The sequence below is a fragment of the Rattus norvegicus genome, chromosome 2 (genome assembly GCF_021556685.1).
Source record: "Rattus norvegicus strain SHRSP/BbbUtx chromosome 2, alternate assembly SHRSP_T2T, whole genome shotgun sequence".
In the NCBI taxonomy this organism is placed as follows: domain Eukaryota; kingdom Metazoa; phylum Chordata; class Mammalia; order Rodentia; family Muridae; genus Rattus; species Rattus norvegicus.
This window is the reverse complement of record NC_141535.1, coordinates 166,486,307-166,512,455: the sequence shown is the minus strand read 5'-3', so window position 1 is coordinate 166,512,455 and position 26,149 is coordinate 166,486,307. Positions and strand designations below refer to the sequence as shown.

The 26,149-nt window shown below is 43.4% G+C and overlaps 1 protein-coding gene across 2 annotated transcripts in view; it reads left to right on the top strand.

The window, feature by feature from the left end:
* The first annotated feature begins 617 nt into the window (after positions 1–617).
* Positions 618–26,149, top strand: part of Fnip2 (folliculin interacting protein 2) — a 111,488-nt gene continuing 85,956 nt past the window's right edge. The window contains exon 1 of one of the 2 annotated variants that reach the window (XM_087623140.1): positions 618–890. In XM_087623140.1, the coding sequence (XP_087479266.1) occupies positions 796–890 (95 nt within the window). In that variant the 5' untranslated portion in view covers positions 618–795. 2 annotated transcript variants of the gene reach the window in all.

Genomic DNA, 26,149 nt, shown 5'->3' with positions numbered 1-26,149 from the left:
AGGGCTTTTGTCCCCAAAGAACAAAAACCCCTCAGTGGGTCAAGTGTGCGAAGACTCATGCACCCCGCCCAACTCTTCAGCCCCAGTAAGCGCCCGGCGAGTGATAACTTCGGGCGTGCCCCTAGTGATGTCGGCGCAGGGTGGGTAAAGCTGGCCAATGGAGACGTGAGGCTGCCATGCTCCTCCCTCTCTCCCGCGCTCCTCCCCACCTCACCCCCGCTGCGGTCATAATTCCCTCCTCCCGACAAGCCTCTCACCACTCCACCCTCCCCTTCCTTGGCGCTCCTCCTACATCGCCCCTCCGGACACACTCCTTTCTCCCACTCCCTTGTATTCCTCCCCATCACTCCTCCCAACACGTTTCTCTCTCCATCTCCTGCGCTCCTCCCTGTTCCTCTGGCTCCTCCCACTCCCTCGTGCTGCCCTCTGGCGCTCCTCCCCCATCCCCTGGCGCTCCTCCCCCTCCCTCGTGCACCCCCCGCCCTGCTGTCCTCGTGCTCCTCCCTTCCCTCGTGCTCTCCCTCCTCTTCTTCCCGTGCTCCTCCCTCTCCCTCGTGCTGCCCTCTCCGCGCTCCTCCTCCCGCGGGAGCGAGCTGTCAGCCGGGCGGGCCGGCTCCGTCATATGACCGGCCAGCGGCCGCGGCGCCGCACCTTCCGTCCGCTGCAGCGGTCCGGCGCTCGCGCCCCTCTGGGCGGCCGCGCCCCCGTCGCCATGGCCCGGCCGCGGCCGCCTTGGGCTGCGCGCTGAGCCGTCGGGTCCCGGAGCGTGGCCGCCCGGGCAGCCGCGTGCACGCCATGGCCCCGACCCTGCTCCAGAAGCTCTTCAACAAAAGGGGCGGCGGCGCAGCGTCCGCCCAGGCCCGGCCGCCCAAGGAGGAGCCGGCCTTCAGGTGAGCGCGTGCGAGCCGGAGGGAGGCCGCAGGCGGGCTGCGTGGAGACCGGATCCCCGCGCCGCCCTGTCCCCTCCTCCTAGGCGGGACCCCGCGCCACCCGGTCCCTTCTTCCCAGCTACTCCTGGGAAAGACCCTTGTTTCTCAGTCTCCTCTGTCCGGATGGGACCCCACGCTTCTCTGTCCCCTTTCCGGGTGAGATCCATCCTCTTCCCTCCCTCATCGAGTCCTTCCAGGTGGGACTCCTCTTTGCACTTCTTTCAGGGTCTCAGACCTGCGAACCGCCCTGTCTCTTCTCTATTGCTCCCTCTGTGTGGGAACCTAGCGCCGTCCTCCTTCCTTGCTCTCCAGGTCTCCCCAGGTGGGAGCCCCGCGCCATCCTCTGCCCTTCTCCCTCAGGTGCTCCACAAAATTTCTCCATATGCTCTCGTGTCTGAGCACCGCTGGGACCGGTGTGTACCTTCCAGGGACTCTGGAGGGAGAGTCACCTGCGTCTCCCCTGCTCCAGAGCCTCTAAGCTGTCATTTTGCAGGCAACTCCAACCTGCTGAGTATGTGACAGTATTTTGAAGTTGGAAAGGGTGAAGCCACGGGGAAAAAAAGCAGCTTCTTTCTTGCAGTGTGTGACAAGCTCGCCAGCGGATGAATAAAAGTGTGTAATTTCCTTATCAGTTAGAAAGGCTGATGCCGCATGATGAGTGGAAAGGGAGGGAAATGCTTTTATGACACGTCTCAGGTTCTAATTTAACAAAGCAGAGCTGATATTTAATAGTTCATCTTCGGAACACATACCTTTGAATTAGCATGTGTTAAGCTTGCTCAAAATCCACAGCTCTAAGTGGCTGTCTTGCATTTTCGTCTAAGCAGTGGACTCGCTGGCCAGTATTTAAACTCCCTGTACTATTCTGCCTTTGAGTGATAAGTTTCCAAAGATGCTTTCCTGGGTCCTGTACTGTCTCTCAGCCCTACTAGTTGAGAAAACCTTTTATTTGCCGTTTAAGTTTTCAGCATTAAAAAAAAAAAAACCCCAAAACTAAACCAAAACAACAACAAAACAAAACAAAACAAAACAAAACAAAAAAAACAACAAAACCTGAACACCTCACATCAATTGTGGCCTTCTGGGGGTACTTTATGTCCAGAATGTCTGCAAAGGCAGTTTCTTGTTAAAGATGTATACAGTCAGTACAACAAACCTTTCAAAAGTAAAACTTTGAATTTTTCTTTTTTGTTTTAAAGACTTGATCAGGCTGGCCTCAAACTCTCGGCAGTCTTCCTGCCTTTGCTTCCCAGGTTCTGGGAACACAAACATGAAGCATCACATTTGAAATGAATTTTGATTAATTTTCATGTTCCCCATTGCATAAAAAAATTCATTCAAAACATATACAGACCCTTACTATAGTTATACAAGATTTTCTTTTAACTTGCATTTCCAAATGGTCTTATGTAGCCCAGGCTGGCCTCGATCTCCTGATTGCCCTGTTACTGCCTCTCAGTTGTAAGATTACAGTAAGCCAGAGCTACCATACCTGACCCCAACTCCGAGAGAATGAGCATTAAGCAGAATAGCATTTGTTTGTGTGATGTTTGGAAGGTAAGTTGTGAGGGTTCCTTATATCACAGTGTCATTTCCGTCAGGCAGACTGGTCCTGAGCTTTTTATTTGTCTGCTAGTGATGCTGTGCAACGTCTCTGAATTGTAGAATTACTTTGGAGTCAGGACACGTAAATTCTTCTTGGATTCCCAGACTAGATCAAGATTCCAGGTTTGGAGAGGGAAAGGCTTGTCTAATACAGGTGTCTTCACTTCGGCAGCCCTTACAAAGGACTTTACAGCCATTTGAATGCCTGTGGAGATGGCGTCTCGGTCCTTGTCGCTGTTTCTTGAGTTCCCCGTCTACTTGTCTACCACCACTCTTCCCACGGATAAGGTTAAATTTGGTGTATTTTGAGCAACAACATCAAGAACTAAAAAATGTGGCTATATTTAGGATTTGTCCATATTAGGAAAGTTGATTCCCACTTTGTGAGCACAATATTAGTACCACATTCTGTCTTCTCATTGGTGTATAAGGGAGAAAAAATGTAGTCTTTAAATTTTTTTATTGCATCATATATTTATGTGTGTGCATGTGGGTGCACATACTCAAGCAAGTTCCACAGCACGAAGGTGGAGGTCGGGGACAACTTTCAGACCTCTGTTCTTCTCTCCTACTACGTGGGGTCTGGCACTCTAACTCAGGTGATCAGGCAACAAGTACTCTTGCCTGCTGAACCACCTTGACAGCCCTCAAGTGCTATTGTTATCATTTGTTTACCTCAGTTTTTTTTTTTTCCTTCAATAAGCTTTTTGAGGTGGATGTTTCTGAAGAATTTTGAGATTGCCTCTCTTCCCCTTTTGAGACAGAGTCTTATGTAACCCAGGCTGACCTAGAAGTCAAGCTTTCTCTCAGTCCTCATGTGATCAGATGCTGGGGTTACAGATTCACCAGCATGCTGGGCCATGTGTATGACCTCTCTTCCCATCTGGGCTTTCCTCTCCTCATCATCCTGTAGTTTGCCTGTTGTGTGTCAGTTTGTTGTCTAGAGCGAGTGGCTCTAGTCCCACACTGTTTCCAGATCTTATCTGTCAGCCATCACCTATAGAGCATTGTCACAGTCAAGAGTATACCTCATACATTTCTTTTATGATCTGGGAGCCACCCCCTCTTGGTTTTTTAGTATGCCTTGGTAGAGACAGAAAGAATCAAAAGAGGCTGAATTTACAGTCTTACCAAAAGCAGTCAGGAGCAGTAACAATTGTATAATTGTAATGTTTTCGCAATGTAGATCCTGTTTAAAATCATAGTGTGACATTTGAGGAAATTCTTTTTGCTGATCTTCCAAGTGGTTTTCACTTTTAATTAATTGATAGGTATCAATTTGAATAACCCTCAGGCTAAAAATGAATACAGTTCAGAAACAGAATGTCTGGATTTAGGTCAACATGCTTACATAGTACTTAAAACTTCTTTTTTATGTATGTGTGCCTGAGTGTATGTATGTGCATCTCATGCATCCGAGATCCCCTGGAGCTGGAGTGACCATGAACCCTCATGTGCATGCTAGGAACCAAACTTGGATCCTCTGTAAGATAGTAAGTGCTCTTAACGACTCAGCCATCTCTCTAGCCCCTACATAACATGTTTTAATGGTCAGGGTATATCCAGTCAATGTGTGCTGTGTCTCCCTTATATTTGAAATATTATCTTTATTATCTATATTATCTTCTTTCTCCCTTTTACTGAGGACCAAACCCAAGGTCTCATGTATGCAAGTTAAAACATTATTTTCTTTTTAAGATTTATTTTATGTATATATGAGTACACTGTGGCTGTCTTCAGACATTCAGAAACACCAGAAGAAGGCATCTGATCCCATTACAGATGGTTGTGAGCCATCATGTGGTTGGAAAATTGAACTCTGGACCTCTGGAAGAGCAGTCAGTGCTCTTAACTGCTGAGCCATCTCTCTAGACCCCTAAAAACATTATTTTAAGATTGTTTTTGTTTGTTTTGGGACAAAGTCTCATGTAGCCAAGACTCCTTCTGCCTCCACCTCCCAAATGCTGACATTACCATTGTATGCCACGCTATCCGTGGCTCTTGTATTATTATTATTTTTTTAAATGTTTCGGTGGGCTTCAGACTGAACCTAGAGCTTTGCACATGCTAGGAGTTTTCAGGTTTTTATTCTTTGGGATTTTTGAGGCAGGCAGCCTAGACTGGTCTGGAACTGCTGATTCCCGTGCCACACACTTGAAGTGTGTACGTGATGTGTGTTTAAATTGCAGGCATGCACTATTTTTTTTTTTTTTTTCTCGGAGCTGGGGACTGAACCCAGGGCCTTGCGCTTGCTACGCAAGCGCTCTACCACTGAGCTAAATCCCCAACCCCGCAGGCATGCACTATTATACTTGGCTCTTATTTTTGCTTTTGGAGACAAGGTTTTTCTGTGTATCCCTGGTTGTCCTGAAACTTGCTCTGTAGTCCAGGCTGGCCTCAAATGAGATCCACCTGCCTCTGCTGTCTTAAGTGCTGGGATTAAAGGCATTTGCCACCATCACCTAGCTTCTTGGGTTTTTTTGTTTGTTTGTTTGTTTGTTTGTTGTTGTTCTTTTGTTTTTAATATATCTAGTAAATTACTAGACCAGCTTCCACTTAAAAGGTGGTGAAAAAGATGGGCTGCTGTTTGCTTTCTTTTATTCTGGATTGGTTAGATGAAGTGAACATCATGTGGGATATGGAGAATAGACGAGAGCATTGCAGCTGCCTGGTAGTTAGCTGAGTAAATGCCACTGAGAGGGAGCTTTGTGGTAATTAGCTGTGTAAATGCCACTAAGAGGGAGCTCCCTTCTTTCCTCTAGTCCTGAATACCTAAGGCCAAATGGCCTAGTTATTGGTAATCCCCATTTGTTCTGTTAGAACAATTCAAATAATCTGTTACAGGGCTGGGATAAATAGAATTAAATCCACTTACTGCCAGAGAGTGGCTACTGCCAGTTTACAGCTTGGCCTTCCACCTGTACAAAGCCTGCTAGGACACCCATGCTATGTGCCCTAGAGTTGAGGGTGGGAAGTACATCAGGTCACATACTGAGTAAGTAGACACACTGTAGAAATGATGACAAATATAAAACATAAGCCAAAGTCGGAGAATAGACATGGCTTTATAATCAGCTCAGAATTAAGAGCTCACTCACCATTCTTACGGTAGGTGTGATTTGGAGGAGACTGCCTTCTTTCATAATGCCAGCTCCCAGCGTGTGGCTAATTCTAATGGGATTGTTCTAAGGTAGGGTGGAGAATATTCTAGGAGGACAAGGTGAGAGAGACAGTCGGAAAGAGCTGTAGGTACATGATGTGTGTGCATTTGTATGGGCATGCATGTGCCACAGCATGCTTGTGCTCAGAGGACAGCCTTGGGTACAGGTCCTGGCTTTTCACTTGGCTTTAGACAGGGTCTTGTTTGTTTGTTTGTTTTGTTTTTCTGTTGCATTTTCCACTAGTTGACCCGATTCCAGGAATTCTCTTGGTTCTGCTGCTGGGATTACAGACTTTTGTGCTATGTGGCTGGCTTTTATATGGGTTGTAAGGATTCGAAGTCTTGTTCTTGCATTTCCATGGCAAGCGCTTTTACCCACTGCAGCATTTTCCTAGCTCCATGCATTCACACTTTTAATTCCCCAAAAACAAGACTGTGGAGATGTCCTTTCCTGCCAAACTGGCTTTCTCTTGACATAGCTCCTGTTCTGACATATCATCCAATACTGATAGCTTATGCTAGTGATATTAGCAGAGGTGAATAGGGAAATTGTGCTATCTAATGCCCCTAGAAGATCCACACGCCGTGGTGCATGCCTATGTCCTAGCTTTTGGGAGACTGAGGCAGCAGGATCAGGAATTGAAGGCTAGCCTCGGCTTTGTATAGGGAGTCAGAGGGCAGCCTGGGCTAAGTGAGACCTTGTCACAACAAAATAAACAAAAATTTATCTTGAAAGACAAAATGGGGACACATACTACCTCATGTAACATGTTGACATGAAGTCAAACAGTACGACTGTAGACTTTTCTGCTTATCCAGTGTTAAATCTTAGGCAAAACGATACAGTCCTATGTAAAGTAATTTATTTAGGTGAAGAGTTAATGAAGTGCATTAAAAAAAAAACTTCCAGAGAGAATAAAATGCAATTCAAAATGATTTTAAGTAGGAACAAGTCATCTTAGGTAATGAAGTTTAGTATGAGTCTATTGAAGCTTTACTAAAAATTAAAATATTTTCTAAGTTCAATTTCTTCCCATGCAGACTTGAGAAAATTGAAGTAAATATTCTCCCCCACCTCTCTCTCTCTTCATTTTGTTTCCATATTGTTGATTTTTAGCCTTGATGTAGTCAGTAGTGGAACACAGACCCTGTGATTTCGGAGAAGCATTAAGGACAAATAGCAGGCAGCATTTCAGGCCTGTACACACGTGACTGCACATTCAGAAATACTTATAGAAATGTAGTAGTTTTTTTTTGAGTTATTTGCAAGATTTTTTCCCCATCCCAAACACTTACTTACCTGGGAACAGACGAAACCCATTCCTTTGTAGAGTTTAGTTCCATTCTGCAGCCCTGAATTTGATATGTCAGAGACAATGCATCCTGAAGCTGCAGTGTATCATTGAGATGACACCATACTCTTCCATAGTACAGGGGTCTGACATGTTACATATTTCAGTGGCTTTTAATCACGTTTAAAATTTTTCTCTGGTGTAAATTATATGGAACAGTGGGTTTCATTCAGGCACTTTCATACATGTGTGTAATGTGCTTTACTTAAAACCATGGCTTTATGACATTTCCATACATGTACGTTATATGTTCTTACATCAGTACCCTATTGCCCCCTCATCTCCATTCTTTCTTCCCGGTCACCTTCTCCTACCTCAACGTTTTATAATCGAGAATGAAATTTTAGTTGAGCTGGAGTTGTAACCTGGTTGGTAGTACTTACCTAGCATGCAGGAAACTCTGGGTTCCAATCCAGCACCATGTAACTGGGTGTGACCATGCATGTCAATGCTATATAATCCCAGCTTTTGGGAGGTAGAGGCAGGGGGACCTGAAGGTTAAGGTAATTCTTGCCTACTAGGTAAGCTAGAGGCCAGTCTGGGGGTACACTAGACCTACCTAAGAAGTTAACTTTCTACCTCTAACCGAAGAGATAACTGAAAGATAACCGAAAGGTTCCTGTTTCTAAAATGATGTGCTTGTGGTGGATTTCAATATATAAATGAAACGTAAATTTAATATAAATCTTCTGGCCAGTCTTGCTGAGGCACCTGTCTGTGAGCCTGGGAATGGCTTTTCTCTAGAATTGGAGCATAGTTCTAGTGCCGAATGTGGGTTCCCAGCGTTGCTGGAGATGTCTTTAGAGAAGGGTAACAGAATATTTTTTTGAGACAGGATCTATGCAGCCCAGCCTTGTACCCAGTGTCTTCCTGCCCAAGGCTCCTGAGTGCAGGCAGGGATTAAAGGGATGCCTACTACGCTGGGCTAGGTTAGATGTTTATAAAGAAAAACTGTATAATTATGTTTTTGTTATTGTTTTTCTTTGAGTCACAGTGTCACTGAGTAACCTGGGCTGGTCTGGAATTTGATGTGTAAACCAGGCAGGCTCCACACTGTATCTTCCTGCCTCGAGCTGTACTGTGCACAGCTGCTATAAATAAGTTCTGAAATGTGAGGTTGCCATGTCACATACTACTGTTGGGTGAAGTTTGTGGGATTGAAATTTGGACCTGGGCACATGCAAAACTTACAGCTCCAAGGAGGACATTGGAGTTTGTTGTTGTTTTTTAATTGTTGTTAGTTTAGGTTGTGTTTCTGTGGTTTGCGTCTAAAGATCAACTTAAGGAAGCCACTTTGTTTCTTGGCAAAGGAAGTTGTTTAAAAAAAGAAAAAGGATCTTTCTTGCCTCCTTGCTTTCTCCAACTGCTTTGGCTGTGAGCCCGAGCCACTGGTGGGTGACTAGGAGGTAGGAATGGAAATTGTGTTACTTCTCTAGCTACTGTTTTCCTTGTGTGTGCAAAAAGGGACAGATGATTTACAGGGATAATGTGGACCTTTGGGCTTGGGTTGTGAGGTCATGTTCTTGGCTATGAAAGTAAGTTGGTGAGTTCCTCTCTCCCAAGCATTCTTTATCTCAGGTTTGTAAAACTGATTATTATATAAAAGAGGAAAAACAGGATGGACTTTTCCAGCTCACTGGGCATGTAATAGTGATTTCCCTCCACCCCGCCCCGTCTGTAAATGGAACATGCATGACTCACCACGGCCACACAAGGCACTTGTGTAACCCTGCCTGAATGGGAGGGTGGGATGAGGATGGACGGAGATGGGCTGGCATCCCACCTTGTTCAGTAGGCTCTGCCCAGCTGCCATTGCATGGACTTCTGAGAAGGACAGTGTGCCTTCTCACATACTGTGCTACAGAGGCTTGAAACAGTGCTTTCTGTGTGTACCAAAAGAAGGCAAGATACCAATGTAATAAAAATGCGGTCAGTGAAAATGTTGTAATGTTGTAAATTCATGTTCTGTAGTAGAGTGTTCTTCTGTTACATAAGATTTTAGTGTTAAGAGCCAGGGAGATGGTTCGGTGGGTAACAGTGCTTGTCATCAGGTCCGGGACCTGAGCCCAATCTCTGAGTCCTACATGGTACAAGGAGAGAACTGACTCAGGCAGGTTGTTCATTGAACTCCACATGTGTTTCATGGCAGGCGTGTCTACATACATGCATGATGCCTCAGATATTTAATCTCTCTTTTTAAAAAAATTATTTATTTTATGAATGTGAGTACAGATAACTGTCTTCAGACGCACCAGAAGAGGACATTGGCTCCCATTATAGATGGTTGTGAGCCACCATGTGGTTGCTGGGAATTGAATTTAGGTCCTCTGGAAGAGCAGTCAGTGCTCTTAACTGTTGAGCCATCTCTCCAGCCCCCTAGATATTTAATCTCAGTTGGGGCTTTCTAACCCACCTTTAGTCATTCAGTTCCTAGATAAAATGTACACAACTTCTATATTTATAATAAGCCTTAATCAGCACTAGAGCTGGGCAGATATCTACCCTCTAAGCTATTAGTTTTTACCTCCCTATAAATAACCCTGAGTTATAACTTGACACATTACACATGGGCAGCTCTTACTCCAACTGGCCACATGGTCAGTTCTTATGATCCCTTACCCCATGGCATCTTCCTCTCTCCTCTTTCTCTCTCCTCCTCATGGTCCCTCTCCAGACCCCAAGCCCTGGGTACCCCAAACTCTGCCTATCTCTTTTCTGTCCACCTATTATAGGCTGTAGGCATCTTTATTTACCAATGAGGGATAACTTGGGGGACAAGGTTACATAGTATCACTTGTTTATGTGCAGATTCTCTCCTTCCTGGGGGCAACCAGGTCTTGGGGGCCAGTATTTAGCATTACAATACAAGCAAAAGGCCAAGCTTCAACAATTTTCCTTTCTTGTCTAAAAAGATTCTTTTATAATAATAAACAACATGCAATAGGAACAATTATGAAAATTATTAGGTAAGAGTTACATTTAAGGGGTTGGGGATTTAGCTCAGCGGTAGAGCGCTTGCCTAGCGAGCGCAAGGCCCTGGGTTCGGTCCCCAGCTCTGAAAAAAAGAAAAAAAAAAAAAGAAGAGTTACATTTAAAAAGTCTAGTTTGCTCATCTTTGGCAATGTTGTTGTAAAAATATAAAAAATAAAGTTTCAGTGTCTTTTATCCCACTAGGTCCGCACCACAGTGCCCCAAGATATCTGCTAGATATCTTGGCAGAAACATATCCCAACTCCACGGTGGCCCAGTGTTTCTTGCTGCCGCACACTTTCCTACACTCAAACCATCACATAAAAGAACACACAGCACAATAATCTTTGACCCAATTGATAAGCTATAATTGCCCACTTAATCATACAAATCCCGGTGCCTTCCATCCCTTAGGAACATTAAATAACAACCTGTAAATACACAGAGCGGAATCTTAACATCAGCCTCCATTGTCCTGCCATGGCTTCTCTCTCTCCCTCTCCTGTCTCTTTCTCTTTTCGTTCCAGTCTCCTCCCGCTCCTTCAAACTTCTCTCCCGCCCATCCTTCCTTCTCCTCCAATGACAGGCCTCTTTCTATCCTGTACCTGCCCCTCACCTATATTTTACAAATTCAATGGGGAGAAGGTTCAGGTGAAGTCACCTGATTCCTGAGTAGTGACTAGGCAGCTGTCCTTGGGGCAGTGGAGTTACCATCAAAATACAGATAACTCCAGGGCAAACCACAACATTTCCCCCTTTTTGTCCAGTTAAAAAGCCTTTTCATTTATATATAGAGTACAATTATTACCATTCTACAGTTTATAAAACATATGATATATTCAACACCCTGTCCATCACTATATCAGTTAAACAGAACATTTAGTTATCCATTCCAGCTTAAGAAAGGCCTAAAATCTATATTATATCTTGGCTAGCTCGTATACTATCTGATAACTATCCAATAAAATATGTATTTTCAGAGTTAAACAGCCTGATAGGCTATGAGACTGTAATCAGTCTTCAACCCCGTCAGAAATCTTTGAATGAGCAAATATCTATACACATAGGAAGCCTAACATGGCTTCCAGAACTGAGAGGTTGTAGAGACAAATCTCCACTAGCAAAGTCCCCAGTTAGCAACTTGTGAGCACAAGTCTTCAGCCTTCTGGCCCAAAATCAACTGACAGACCCTTGAAATGCAGATTTTGAAGGGCTGATCACCCTGTCTTGGCAGAGTTTATCAGTCAACTATTCTGCATAATTTGTCCTTTTCTGGACAGTATCAGTCTGCAGATGAAACAGGCAGTTTTGTGTAGTGGCTGCCTAACCACACAGTATTGCCTCACCTGGAGGTAGAGATGTGCACATTCTTCACTAAATCCACAAAGGGGAACCGTTAGGAGCAGATATGTCTCAACAAAAGATAAATAACTTTAAATCTCAAGTTTTATCGATTTTTGACATTTTTGAAAACCATCTATCTATATAAGACAATCTGGACTGTTGTCTTTATATCTTAATAATATCTTGAAAGTACTCTCACAAACTCAGAACCATGAATTTGCTATTTGGTCCTTAACTCACATGTGTAATCAACTCAGAAGTTTATAATGACATCAATAGAAGGACTGGCTGTCAACCTTGTACTTTTAAACTCTTTTAACAAATAAATTCTATATCAAAGCAAAGATATGATTTTAGCTTAGTTACCAAATGAGATTATGACGGTACAACTCAATCTAGCTAATTCCTCCCTGTTAAATTACAACCGATTCTAAATTCCTCATTAAAAACAACTTTAGAATAACCACTTTCAGCCCCCTAAAGTCCAGGGAATTGGGCGACGACTTCTCTATAACCTTTTCAAGCTGTACATGGGCGTTGAGATATCCTTGGGAGTAGGGGGTAGGAAGAATAAAGCAAATGCTGTAGCTGATGTGTCCTGACTGGACCCAGCTGAAAGTCCTTGAGACCAGGAATCCAAGTAGACACACTCTGTAAAATACAACTCTCAAGACAAAAGTTTAGAATCGAAATCTCTTTTTGTTTGATTCTCCTGCATTAATTTTTTCAGGCTGTCTACCTCTATCAAATCTGATTAGTATGACTCTATGAGGTTTCCAGAGCCTAATCACACTTTTTAAAAACGCAAAGACAAAATCTTTCTCCCAAAATACTGTGTTCCTTAGTCTGTAACCAGAAAAGCTTGTATCTTGCACTCTCTCCCAGAGTTATAATATAACCATAAAATTCAGAGTCACATCCATTATGAAGATTAAACAATTTTTTTTTTTTTTGGTTCTTTTTTTTTCGGAGCTGGGGACCGAACCCAGGGCCTTGTGCTTCCTAGGAAAGCGCTCTACCACTGAGCTAAATCCCCAACCCCTAAACAATTTTTTAAAAAGAAAGTAAGCTAAATAATGAGCCTGATAGGCTTTTGTACTCTGTGATATCAGGAAATTAACCCAAAATTCCTGTGGAGCTCATGTTAAGAGAATCTGAGCTTCCTGTTGTGGTAGATATAAAAAATAACCACAAACCCTTGCTAGCCAGCATCAACAAGCCATATGGCCTTTAGCGGGGTAATTCATAAAACAAACCAAATACCTTCTATCAATTCCAATATCAATAAGCAACATATCAAACCAGGACTTTAGTCCAAAATATATCATCTGTTAAGCTCTCTACCCGGAGCCACAGATTCTTCTTTAACCTTAATAACTTCTATAATATATGTCTGCATTCAGTCTGCCTGGTGTTACAGACATTCATCACAACTCTCTACTTGGAGTTAGTGAGTAATTTTTCCCTCTCTTAAGTTCTGAACCGTGGATGAAAATCCCCACCTAATTCAGGTAATCTCTTTACTCTCTCCTTTCTAAAAACAAACTTAATCACCTTTTAATAATACCTGTAATTAAAAAGTAGCTTGTCTAACTAGGATTTCAACCAAAATTCTCGAGTCCACGTTAAAAAGAATATGAGTATCCTGAAAGGCTTTCTAAACAACTTTCTTTAAAAAGCAGCTTTTAATCTCTAACTCTTTGAACTGCCATTACTTATCACACAGCCTGGGACCTATAGCCTGCCAGCCCAGGCTGCTTCCCTGTTTTTTTGTTAAATTCCCGAGCTTGAGATATCACATGACTTAACATGGTGCTGGCCTCCTCTTAGAAAATAAAAACTTTATCTCAACTCTTAGGATTACTAGTGGATTCTTGCCCATCACATTGGTTCGCCACTGTTATTGTAAAAATATGAAAAATAAAAAAAGTATGGTTGTCTTTTATCCCACTAGGTCCGGCACCGCAGTGCCCCAAGATATCTCCTAGATATCTTGGCGGAAACACCACGGTGGCTCAGACCAGTCGCCCCACACTCCATTACACTTAACTCTACACATTAAAGAACACACAACACAATAAACTTAGATTCAATTGATACGATATAATTGCCCACCTAAACATACAAGCCCAGTACCATCCATCCTTTAGGAACATTAATAGCAGCCTGTAAATACACAGAGCAGAATCTTAACATCAGCCTCCATTGTCCTGCCACGGCTTCTCTCTCTCCCTCTCCTGTCTCTTTCTCTTTTTGTTCCAGTTTCTTCCTCTTCCTTCAAACTTCTCTCCTGCCCACCCTTCCTTCTCCTCCAATGACAGGCCTCCTTCTGTTTTGTACCTGCCACTACCTGTATTTTACAAATCCAATGGGGAGAAGGTTCTGGTGAAGTCACCTGATTCCTGAGTAGTGACTAGGCAGCTGTCCTTGGGGCAGTGGAGTTACCACCAAAATACAGATAACTCCAGGGCAAACCACAACAGGGCAACTCTGGAGAGAGTATTTTATTATCTGTCCTATCTTGGTGAGTTCAGAGTTCTGTATCTAGGGGTTGGGGATTTAGCTCAGTGGTAGAGTGCTTGCCTAGCAAGCACAAGGCCCTGGGTTCGGTCCCCAGCTCCGAAAAAAAAAAAAAAGAAAAAAAAAAAGATTTCACCAGAGTTCTGTATCTAAATCACTTTCTATCTTCTATTACCTTCCTAAAAACATCTCTTTAGACCTACAACATCATCTTAAATCCTAAATAATTTAAGCTTATAGTAAGGCTGACTATGTAGTCTTCAACCCCATCAGAGACCTGTGAAGGAATAAATATTACCTGAGTATGCAGGAAGTGTAGGGTCGCTTACACACACACACACACACACACACACACACACACACACACACACACACACACACACACCTTAAAACGAGAAGTCAGAGGGACAACCTGTGGATGTTGGTCCTGTCCTTCCACCATGCCGGTCCTGGGGATGGACCTTTTTGTCAGGTTTGGTGGCATGCACCTTTATCTTCTTACTGGCCCTCTGCTTTAAACTCCCAGTCCCAGTCCTCCTATTTCCACATCCCTTGCTGGCTGGGATTATAGATGTATGCCTTCTCACTGTACCATGATTTACTTAATTTGCAGATAAAGCTCTGAATTTGTACCTAGCATATAGTGTACAGTGGGATATATATTGTTTTGAAAAATGATTTTTCATCACTTTTCCTAGAATTAAAACTTTTTTAAAAGTACTATTTTATTCTGTTTTTTTTACTTACAGGTATGAGTGTTTTGCCTGTATGTATGTATGTATGTATGTATGTATGTATGTATGTATGTATGTATGTATACTGTGCGGATGCCTGGAGCCTACAAAGGCCAGAAGAGGGTGTGCAGTCCTCAGAAATTGGAGTTACAGAATATTGTGAGTCATCATGTGGGTTGGTTGAACCAAACCCAGGTCCTCTGCAAGAACAGTGAGTGCTTTTAAGCACTGAGCTATCTCTACAGCCCTGGATTTTTTTTTTAAAGTCATAAATAAGAGCTTGTCTGTATTCCATAGATAGATCTTTAAATTAATGGTCATTGCCGCTTTTTTAACCTACTGATACCTAATAGAAAATGAAACCTAGTTACTAGGTATCATCCTGTCTGTGGGTGTGTAGAAACTCATCCTCCCAGAGCCCAGGGGGAGCCTGCACACCTGCTGGGCGCACTGTCTGATTTCCCCTAAACTTACTTGCATGTTGTTATGGCAACTGTACTTTTTCACAAGTTGGAGACAGGTTAGATGTTAGCCCGCACATTCCTCAAGAGATGGAACAGTGTTGATTTAGGATGTGTGAAGAAAAAATGACAAGTCACTAATCCAGACACTTTAGTCTTTCACACCTTAGATGCCAACTCTCTTCTCTGACCCTCACATTTGCACATGCAAGCACACATGCACACACACATGCACACACAAGCATACACAACGATTTTAAATGATTAAAAACCAGAAATCTGTGTTAGTGCTCACCTGCACTTAGGTGAGGTGATGGCAAGGTCCGTTACATAGCAAGTTTCAGGCCAACCTGGTCTACATAAGGAACTTTAAAACAAAACAAACAAAAAGCACTTTTGTTATAGACAAAGAAATGTTTCTCTTTTTTCCTCCCATTAATAATTAGTATTTGTTTTCCTGGCTACAAAATAATAGAGCAGGCATTCAAAAGGATAGATTGATAATCTCTACCCCAAAACCAGAACCAAAAACCTTGTCTGAATAATATATCAGACACAGTCAGTGAACCTCACCTATGAAACTCTGGCATTCCTGTGTGTCAATAACAACAAAAATGTAGTATATACACACAAGTGATGTGAATTAATTTGTGGTAAGACAAATCAGGTCTCTGACTTAAGATACAGCTTACCTAGTTATGAAATTGGTGTTGGTATGTCAGAATATGCAACAGGCATTTTATCTGCATATTGGATGAAATAAGAGTCTCCAGAAAAAGTATCAATATTTTCCATGTAGGTTTTTCCATTGATAAATTAACTTGAAAATGGGTTAACAGGAAGTATCATTAATGGTGGCCCAGAGTGTGCATGGCATGAACTATGAGTAAACATTTCCCCTGAGCATATCAGGTAGCGGCTGTTTGCTTTAGAACGGTACATTGAATAAGTTAGTTGCTAGGGCATAAGGAGATGGCAGGAGCAAGTGGCACCAGCGTGCAAAGATGGACTCTGGGTAGTCTATGTGTTCTCAGTGTTCAGAACTGTTCAGTGTACAGTTCTGTGGAGGACTGTAAACGTTGGTAGCTGGTTCTTACTACAAAAAGCTCTCTGTCTGTCTGTCTATCTGTTTCTCTCTCTTTGTATGTATGTATGTATGTATGCATGCATGCATGCTTGTGTATTGCTTACTGCATATGTTCCCGAACAAATTGTATATTTGGGTTGTTTTTTTTTTTTTTAAGATTTATTTTTGTTTAAGATTATCATTATCTTTTTTTTTTTCAGAGTTGGGTCAAATGCTAGTCAAGTATTGTACGACTTGCTTACGTACTGAGCCACAGATTATTAATATCTTCAAACCACTTTTGTTTATATGTGCGTATGTTCCCCAGCATGTGTGTGGAAGTCAGAAGACAACTTTGTGGAGTTGGTTCTCTCCTTCACCTGTATATGGGTTCCAGGGATTGAATTTAAGTCATCAGGCCCAAGATTATTAATTTTTAGATGAACCTGGTAAAAAAGCAAACACATTTTATAAGAAAGATGTGCAAGTCTTACTTGATGTTTATAGTTTCTTTCCTCAGGGGCTACTATTATTCTATTTCTTTTGTATCCTTCTATAAATATTTTATGCAAATATAAGGAAATATTCTTATTTTTGTTTATTTTGTTTGTTTGTTTTTTGTTTTTGTTTTTGTTTTTTTTCAGAGCTGGGGACCGAACCCAGGGCCTTGCGCTTGCTAGGCAAGCGCTCTACCACTGAGCTAAATCCCCAACCCCTTCTTATTTTGTTGCATACAGTGTGACATTGCAATATGCTGTTTTGCTAACCTGTCTTGTGTTTGTGTATGTGCACGTCAATAAATGTCCATGCTTACACATGGACGAGGAGGCTAGCCAGCGCTCTGCAGAGTTGCTTTCCTTCATATTCCCTTGAGCCAGGAGAGCTCATTGAACCTGGAACCTGCCATTTTGACTGACAGCCAGCAGGCCCCACTTGTCTCCACCCCCAGCACCTTGGGGTCAGAGGCACATGCAGCTGTGCCTTACTCTTCCATATGTGTTCATTGAGTTCAGGCCCCGATGCTAGAGGAGCCGGCTCTCTTCTCCTGAGCCACCAACCCAGCCTACTGATGAGTAGCTTGATTTCCTTTGAATAAATGTGTGCATACCCATTAATTTAGTTGTTCTCTGGGCTGCTAGACATTGAAGTCAGCTGACAAGCCTAGATTATTCTCTTAGAGACCCTGACTTTTTGTCTGGGCTTTCAGTGTCTATGAAACCCTTCCCAAATAATTCATTTTGATGACTGATGGCTTATTTTGATTGAAATGACGAAATTCATGCTTAAAGAAAGGGTCCTTATGCATAGGTCAAGTAGATTTTCAGGGTAATTTCTGCCAACCTCTGAGTTTCCACTTGCTGTCACGCTTACCAGTGGCAAAGCTGGAGGCTGTTTAGGAGATGATTTAACCACAGTACACTGTGCGGTGGGAGTGAACTTGGATACCAGCTCACGCAGTGGTGGTTGATCTCACAAGTTCAGTGTTACTTATGTCATTATAAGACTTGGCGTTCATTAGGCACATGTGCATGCATCCGTGTGCATGTGGTATAGCACCCAGGTAAACACTGGGTGTTTCCTCAGTTGCCCTCATATTCTTCAAGACAAGGTCTCTCACTGAATGTGGAGCTTGGTTTGGTTCTAGAGTCACAGACGCACACGGTGTAGCTCCCAGATTTCACATGGGTCCTGGAGATCTGGTCTCAGGTACTCATGCTTTATTTGACCTAGCCGTCTGTTTGTCGACCTGAATAGCTCAAAAGAAAAAGCTCTTGTTCATAAAGACTTAAAAAGCGTATGTAGAGATGGTCATTCTTTAGGCATTGTCATTATGCTGATCAATGACAAACACCAGTTGTACAACAGGAAAACTACAGAGTTAGTGTCCTAGGATACCAAATGATTATGAATATTTTAACATACACTGTTTACTATAAATTAAACATTCCAAACTGTTAAGTATCTAAGTCAAATATGAAATGTAAATATCAGCAAATATGAAAATAGGTGACCCAAGAACTGGAAAGCAAAAAGGAAGTTAAAAAAAGTGTGACGGGACGGGGTGATGATTGTGGACAAACGGCAGTTATATCTTACACTATGGAGACATATTTTCAGACGTGTTATCCTCCAGCGTGCTAAGCACTGTTGGTATTGTGTGGCTGGTTTGGAGAGTGTGAAGGGAACGGATCTAACTTCTGCTTACTCCAGCCAAGACTATTAATGTGCACCCTAGCTCTAGTTGGTGTAGATTCATATCCCATGATTTGTGCATCACTGTGTCTTCCCCATAAACCCAATTTGCACTGAACTTTGATCTTAACACTGCTGGCTAAGCCCCTTGTGCTCCTGCCCCTTGAGTACTGGGTTTATAGGCAGGCATGGCCATACAATAGGGCCAAGCCTCATGCTAGATTTTAAATTTATTTCTTTACATTTTATTATTCATGGGTAGGACCTGCATGTGTGTTGATGAATGCACACAGGGTGCAAATATGGAGATCCAAGGACCTACTTTTGGGAGTCCTTCCATTGTGTGACGTGGGGGGATTAAATTCAGGTTATCAGGCTCAGTGGCAAGTGCTTTCTCACTGACACTTTGCCAGGTCCCCATTATTCTTTGCTCCCTTCTAGTAGTGAGTTTTACAGCTGGGGCCATTGAAGTTAATATTGTATTTAATATAATATGAGGTAGGGTGAGCTTGACTTGACCTTGTATGCCAGCATGTTGTGGGCCTTTCCTGAGAGCTACGAGTAAATAGCTTTTCCCTCCAGATAAGATGCTAAGGATAGACCAAAGAAATGAATCCACCCAAGTCCAGCTTGCTCAACCAGTGAGTTTACTGGGGTGACTTACAGAAGAGCAATGACTAACCTGAAAGCTGAGTCCCCAGACCACAGGCTGTGCCACACCAGTCCTTTCCGCAGCAGTTGCTAACTGCTTATATGACCTTAGGCAGAGGCCCTGTGAGTCTTCTAAGATTTCTGAACTTCAGAGCCTGGTAAGGTTGGAGGGATTCCTGAGAGGTCAGCTTCCTTGGTCTCTAGGAGGAAGTGTTTGAACTCACAGGAAGTAGCTGGAGAACATGAAGAATGCTGGCGGTCTGGAGGGTTCATGCCAACTCAAGGTTCCTGCAAGGTTCCACTCATCGGAGCTGTTGTTCCACTCACCAGGCTGTGGTAGGTAACCTTGTGGCTGAGGTTCTGCCATGCTCTTTCTTTCAGTTTTAATTTGGGTGTGGGAGGGAGCTGGGATTGAACCCAGGGTCTCACATGTGTTAGCTGTGCCTCTGATTATTTTAGAAACCTTTAGTGTAAGATACTGAGCCTACAGCACACCATTTTCTTTCCTTTTGCTTTTTAGATTTTCTTTAAAGATTTATTTATTTATTATATATGAATACACTGTAGCTGTCTTAGACACACCAGAAGAGGGCATTGGATCTCTTTACAGGTGGTTGTGAGCCACCATGTGGTTGCTGGGATTTGAACTCAGGACCTCTGGAAGAGCAGTCGGTGCTCTTAACCGCTGAGCCATCTCTCCAGCCCTAGATTTTCTTTCTTTTTATTTTGTGTGTTATTGTTTGGCTGAATGTTTGTCTGTGTATGCAGTGCCCATGGAAGGCAGAAGAGGGCATTGGATCCCCTGGGACGGAAGTCTCAGATGATTGTGAGCCGTGGGTAATCAAGCCTGGGTCCTCTGGGAGAGCATCCGGTATTAACCACCGAGCCACCTTTCCAGGCCCATCACTATCTACCTTCAGAGCTTTATCCCAGAGACACCATTAGTGAGGAGAGCACATGAAGATAAAGCCTTGTTTTCTGCCCATTTAAAAATGCCGAGAGCAGGACCTGGGCTGTACACGTGTAATTTTAGTATTTGGGAGGCTGAGGCAGAAGGAGTGAGAGGTCAGGGTTAGCCCAGGCCACATAATGAGTTCTAGGACAGCCTAGCTCCAGCGAATCCCTGAAATAAACAAAAACAAACTCAGATGTGGGTTTGTATGATGTCAACCTTTGGGAAAGTAGGTTTGCACACGCACACATCTCCCCGTCTTCCCAGAAACGGGAGGGGCCGTTCACTCACTGGTTTTGGCTCTGCATTGCATACGTTCTCTTGGGTTTCTTCTGGCCTCATGTAGTTTCAAAGATCCATCTAGTTTAAGGCTGAGATTTGCATTGGAGTTTAGCACTATTTACCTGCTGTCCTGCTTCTGCTGCTATCTCATCAGGACAGATGGATGGATGTACAGGTGCCTCTTTAGGGATAACTGGGCAGGATGTGAGAAATAATAAAACCAAGCAGTAATATTTTAAGTGACAGCAGGGTTTGAGCCCAAGTAACCTGGGAGAATGGTAGCATAATTAACAGACATGGGTACTTAGAAGGAGAAAGGATTTTTAAAAGGAAATGTATTTGGTTTCATGTGAGTTGTATTGAGGTGAAGTTGAATACTCCAGTAAGAACGTATGATGTTAGAGTTGTCAGAGAGATACTGGCTAATATTTGCCAGAGTACCAGAATAAATCTTAAACTCTTTGAAAACTTTCTTTTTTGCCGCCACCCCCCCCCCCCCACACTAATTTCTTTGTTACAATTGCTTTTCCAAGCTCAGGTCAGCTGCCATCTGTGATTTTCTTTGTTGATTGCTTCAAAGGGGATGCTGGTCCCTCTCAACTTGTGAACATAGCATTTTATTTCTTTTATGTGGCAGTTAATAAGCTCTAAACCTGTTTTTTTAAACATTTGTATGTAGGTCTATAATTTGATTTTGAGACATTTGTGAGGGGGTGGGGAGGACTACAGAAAAAAGTGTAAGGGGAGCTGTGAGTGGAGGCAGTATGGGGGGCTGTGAGTGACAGGTACTACCAGAAGAGGGAAAGGGAGAGTGGGGGACTCCCAGTACTATGAACATTGTGGAAGCCTGTTACTTTGTAAGCTAATTTTAAAAATAAAAATGTCTTTACGAGTTGTAAAATTAAAGTCAGCACAACTATTTTAGAAAGCAAAACTTGCGGAAGTGTCATTTATGCTTCTTTTTTCCTTTTTCAAACAGTTCAGTTTGGTGTTGCATTTAGTGACTGGTACTTCAGTTTTTTGGAAGGTTATTGTTTTGTGGTTCTTTATATATTCTAGATATTAAATACTGATGGAAAGTATAGCCGATAAAGGCCTTCTCCCATTCTTTAGGCTGTCTTGTCTGTTCATTCCATTGATAGTTTCTTTTGTCTGTTGAAGCTTTTAATTTAGGGTAATCCTATTCATCAATTTGGAGGACCGTTTTCTGTGCTATTCATGTGCCATTCACACATTTCTAGCCTATACCTCTCTCCGCAAATGTTTTTCCTTAGCAGGTTTGCATTTCTTGTTTCTGTGTGGTCCTTTAGTTCAGTGGTTAAGAACATTGGGTGCTCTTCCAGAGGACCTGGGTTTGATTTCTGGCACCTACATGGTGGCTCAAAACTATCTGTAACTCCAGGCTTTTGGGATCCAATGTCCTCTTCTGGTCTCTGAGGGCACTGTGTGAATATGGTGCACAGATATACATGCAAACAAACACTCATACAAGTACAGATAAAGAAATTCTTAAAAATTAAAGAATCCAAAATGGACTGATGGATCCAGTTTGATTCTATTTTAGTTTTAGTATTATGCCTCTGCTAGTTTGTATTCTTGTGGTATGGAAAATGTTCCTTCTGCCTACTTTTTCCTTGTCCTGTTCTGTACTTGAAGACTGCTATTTGTGTGTGTGTGTGTGTGTGTGTGTGTGTGTGTGTGTGTGTGTGTGTGTGTGCGCGCTCACGTTATGTGTCAAGGTCTTTTGTAGCCCAGGATGTCCTTGAACTCACTATGTAGCTGTCTGAGAATGGTGCTCAGCTCCTGATCCTCCTGCTTTCCCTGTTAGACTATAGGTCATTGTCATTGAAGCCACGCCATTAATCTATGTGCGTTTGTATTGTTTCATTTGCTTCTTTCTGACATTGACTCTTAGAACAGATAGGCACCTCTAAAAGTCAAACCCAGCCTCCTTCATTTTATTATAGTGAACTCACCTCAGTCCTTCACACAGTGTTAACTTTCTCTTTGTGAAGGTTCTTTGCTTGGGACTTGCCTTTTCCCTCCCTTCTTTGTTTCTATTTCAGCAGTATTCTGTGGAGCCCAGGTTGCTCTTCAGCTCATGCTCCTCCAGCCTCTGCCTTCAGGGTACCTAGATTACAAGAGTGCTCCGCTGTGCCTACTGACTGCCTGTCACTGTTGACCACATCATTACCCGCTTTGGTGGTTAGGAGTCAGGTTCTCTCCCTGAACCTGGAAATGTCACTGATTGGCTAGACTGCCTGACCAGCAAGCCACAGATACACAGACACACACAGACACACACACACAGAGATACATACAGACACACACACACTCACACACAGCCCCTTTGATCTTTTGCTTGGGGCTTTTGGTAATTTTAGTAGAGGCACATGATAGAGAAGATCTTCTATCTTCTAGTTAGACCTAATGTTCTTCATAGAAGCTTCTAGAAGGATTATGTACTATACTTTGTCCTTCTCTGGAAGAAGCGTCCTCTTATTTATGGACAGGTCTGAGTTGCTGCTTCTTTTTTTTAAACTCCGAAGCCAAAATACTGTGCTTGGGTCAGGTATAGTGGCACATGCATGTAATCCCAGCATGTAAGAAGCAGATGCAGAAGGATTGCTGCATGTCTGAGGCCAGCCTGGTCTACATAGTCATTTCAGAGTTACCTAGGGCTAAGGAATAAGACCTTGTCCCAAAAGGCTTTAAAAAAAAAAATCTCAAAACAAAACAAAGAAACAAGAAAAAAACAAAAAACTACAATAACAAAAAACAGGCTGAAAAGGTAGTTCAGTCATTAAGAGCACTGGCTGCTTATGCAGGAGACTTGGGTCTGGTTCCAGCACCCTCGTGGTAGTAGTATATAACCGTTAGTAATTCTAGCTCCAGGTATCTGACGTCCTCTTCTGGCCTCTGAAGGTGCAAGGCGTTCACATAGTGCACATTCATATATACAGACAAAACACTCTTTTTTTTTTTTTTTTTGTAATAGAATAGAGTTTATTCAGGGCATGGGGAGGGGAGTTGAGGGAGTAGAGACAGAGAAAGGCAGAGAGAGAGAGAGAGAGGTGTGTGTGTGTGTGTGTGTGTGTGTAGGAGTAGAGGCTGGCTGTGAGCATGTGGAGAGAGTGGGGAGGGGAATGGTCAAAGAGAGGTTAAGGAGCAAGAGGACAGAGCGAGAGTAAGAGAGCAAAATAGATCTTTTTTTTTTTTTTTAAAGCCAGAAAACCAAGGAAATTATTCAAAGCATTTAGATTGACTCACTTATTTATTGGTATATGTACACGTGTGGGGGCGCACAGGTGCACACATGCTGTGGTGCACATGAAGGTCAGAGGACAGTTTTTGATAGTTGGTTCAAACTCATCTGCAATCATGTAGGTCCCCAGGATCAAACTTAGGTCCTCACATTTGGCTAAAGGTGGCTTTGTCACTGACACATACTTCCCCCTACTCCCACAAATCATAGTCTTTGTCTTCATTCTTGTTTTTTAAGAAGTTGCCACGTCAGGTACTTTTGTGCCACCGTGGGCAGTTTCACTCTAGAAACCATTTAAAGTAGGAAAGACTGATTTTGAAGGGTTCAGTCCATGGTTATTTGGCTGCAGGTCCTTAGTAAAACATGGAGGCAATGGGAGCATATGGTGGAACTTCTTCATGGTGGGCAGGAAGCAAATGGGGTGTGGGGGGTGGCGAGCAATTGGACGTTCCTTAAGCAAACATGGCTGCACTAACAGCAGGCTGCGCTCAGGAGAGCACTAAGCCATTCCTATTATAGTCTGCCTCTAATCTGGTTATTGCCCTGCCCGGCCCACCTCCTGCTCTCTGAACCACACTCTCAGGATTTCCTGGCATTCAGTGTTTGTTAGTAATCAGGTGTGCTGTTGCCGCAGTGTAGTGGCTCAAGCCTCTTGACCTCTTCGCCTTTAGATACTCATCTTTATCCGAGACCAACAACAATGTGACAGGAAACTCTGCCACAGGTGAATGGCTTTGACTGGAAGTGGGAGAGTCTGTTTTTCCAGCTTCCGGGATAAGTGGCTTAATCCTGGCAGGGGTGGGAGTGTGGTGGGGAGTAGAGGGGAAGGTGTTCAAGAAGAAGGGTGCCTTACCTTGGGGGTAGGGGACCTGGTAGAGGACCAGTGTAATAAGAGTTTGTTGCAGACCTGCTATGATTGATTGGTCTGAAGCCGTTAGAGGCACATCAGAAGAATGAAAGCATCTTCATTCGTCTAATGCTGAAGAATCAATTTTCTAGGTACAGTAGTTTGATGGCTAATCTTGGTTTGTGAGCTTGACAAACCTGGGAAGAGGGAGCCTCAATCAACAAACTGCCTCCATCAGACTGGCCTGTAGGCATGTCTTTGGGGCATTGTCTTGGTTGCTAATTGATGCAGGTGGGCCCACAGACCACTGTGGGTGGTGCCATTCCTAGGCACATGGATCTGTGCCAGCTTAGACTGTAAAAAAAGGTAGCAGAACAAGCCATGGAGAGCAAACCAGTATGGAGCAGTCCTCCCTTGGTCTCTGCTTCGGTTTCTTCCTGAGCATCTCTTTATGATGTAAGATGTAAGCCAAATAACCCTTCCTTACACCAAGTTGTTTTTGTTCAATGTTTTATCACAACAGCTGTGAAAAGTAGAAGTGACTAGGGATCAACTGGACTTGACAGTCAAGCTCCCCTACCCTCCACCCTCCACCTGTAACACCACACTCTGAAAGGAGCAGTGTGCGTGTGTGCGTGCGTGCGTGTGTGTGTGTGTGTGTGTGCGTGCGCGCGCTCTTTCTTCCTGAGGAGCGTTTCCTCATTTATTAGGATAATGGCTTTTGTGGTACTCAAACTATCACTACCTCTTAATTTATGCTTCTGATGTGTGTTTTGAGCTAGAAGGCTAAGCGTAAGAATGAACTTGCCCAACCCCTGTGTGGGGAAAACAAACTTATTTTCAAACTCACTTTCTCCTACTCTCTTTTCCCAACAGATGCTTTTGACCTATGTGAGGTTCTTTATCACTTTCCAAGCAGGTAACCAGTCAGTTCTGGATGCCTCTGAGGTGTTGAGATCCAGGTCACTTTTGACACCATTTCCCTGAATACTTATGGGAAGTTAGCATCATGTCCCACAGGCTGAGGAATTACTCACAAGACTCCTCCCTGCAGATGCCAGTGCCAGGTGGTTTCTTATGGTCTGGCCCACCAGTTGTAAATCAGGGTTCCCAAAGTCCTCTCTGCAGATTTGATTAATGGACTTGAGTCATTCACAAAACTCAAGGAGAGAGGTGGAAGCTATGGCATCCTTTTGGAACATGTTATCCTCCAAGAAACTCCACGTGTTCATCTTTCTGGAAGCTCTCCGAGACTCATGTCAGCTCCTGGTGGAAATTGCATGGACTTGGTGGAAGCGTGGGCACAGTGTTTAAATGTGGTTGAAAAGTCTGATCTAAGACTAAGAGACTGGGTGGGACCCAGCGAGGCATCTGTCCAGGTTCTACAGCCCTCTTTCTCCTGAGTATGGGGCAAGAATAAAGTGAGAGCTTTACCTTCTAGCAGAGTTGGTAGGTCAGAAGAGGGTAGAGAACATGGCTGAGGAAAAGAGGTATTGTGGTGCCTACAGCCTGTTGCTCTAGTGTCTCCAGTCATTCTTCATTCAAGAGCACGGCCTGACAAGTCCGGTTCCAGGGCTGGAAGCTGGAATGCGCTGCCCTGTGGGAGTTCAGTTTGAGAAGGTTTATTCCCCATTATTCTGTCAAGGGGTGTGATGGGAGCTGACTGCACACACTGGAGGCCTCGCAGAAGCACTCGGCAAGGGGTTGCTAAGTGTCTTTGTTCAGTGGAGACTTCATTTTACCTTTTCCTTCTCTTTCTCTTGGTTTTTGGGAGAGTTCTAGTCCAGGCTGTCCTTGACCTTCCTCATCCTCCCACCT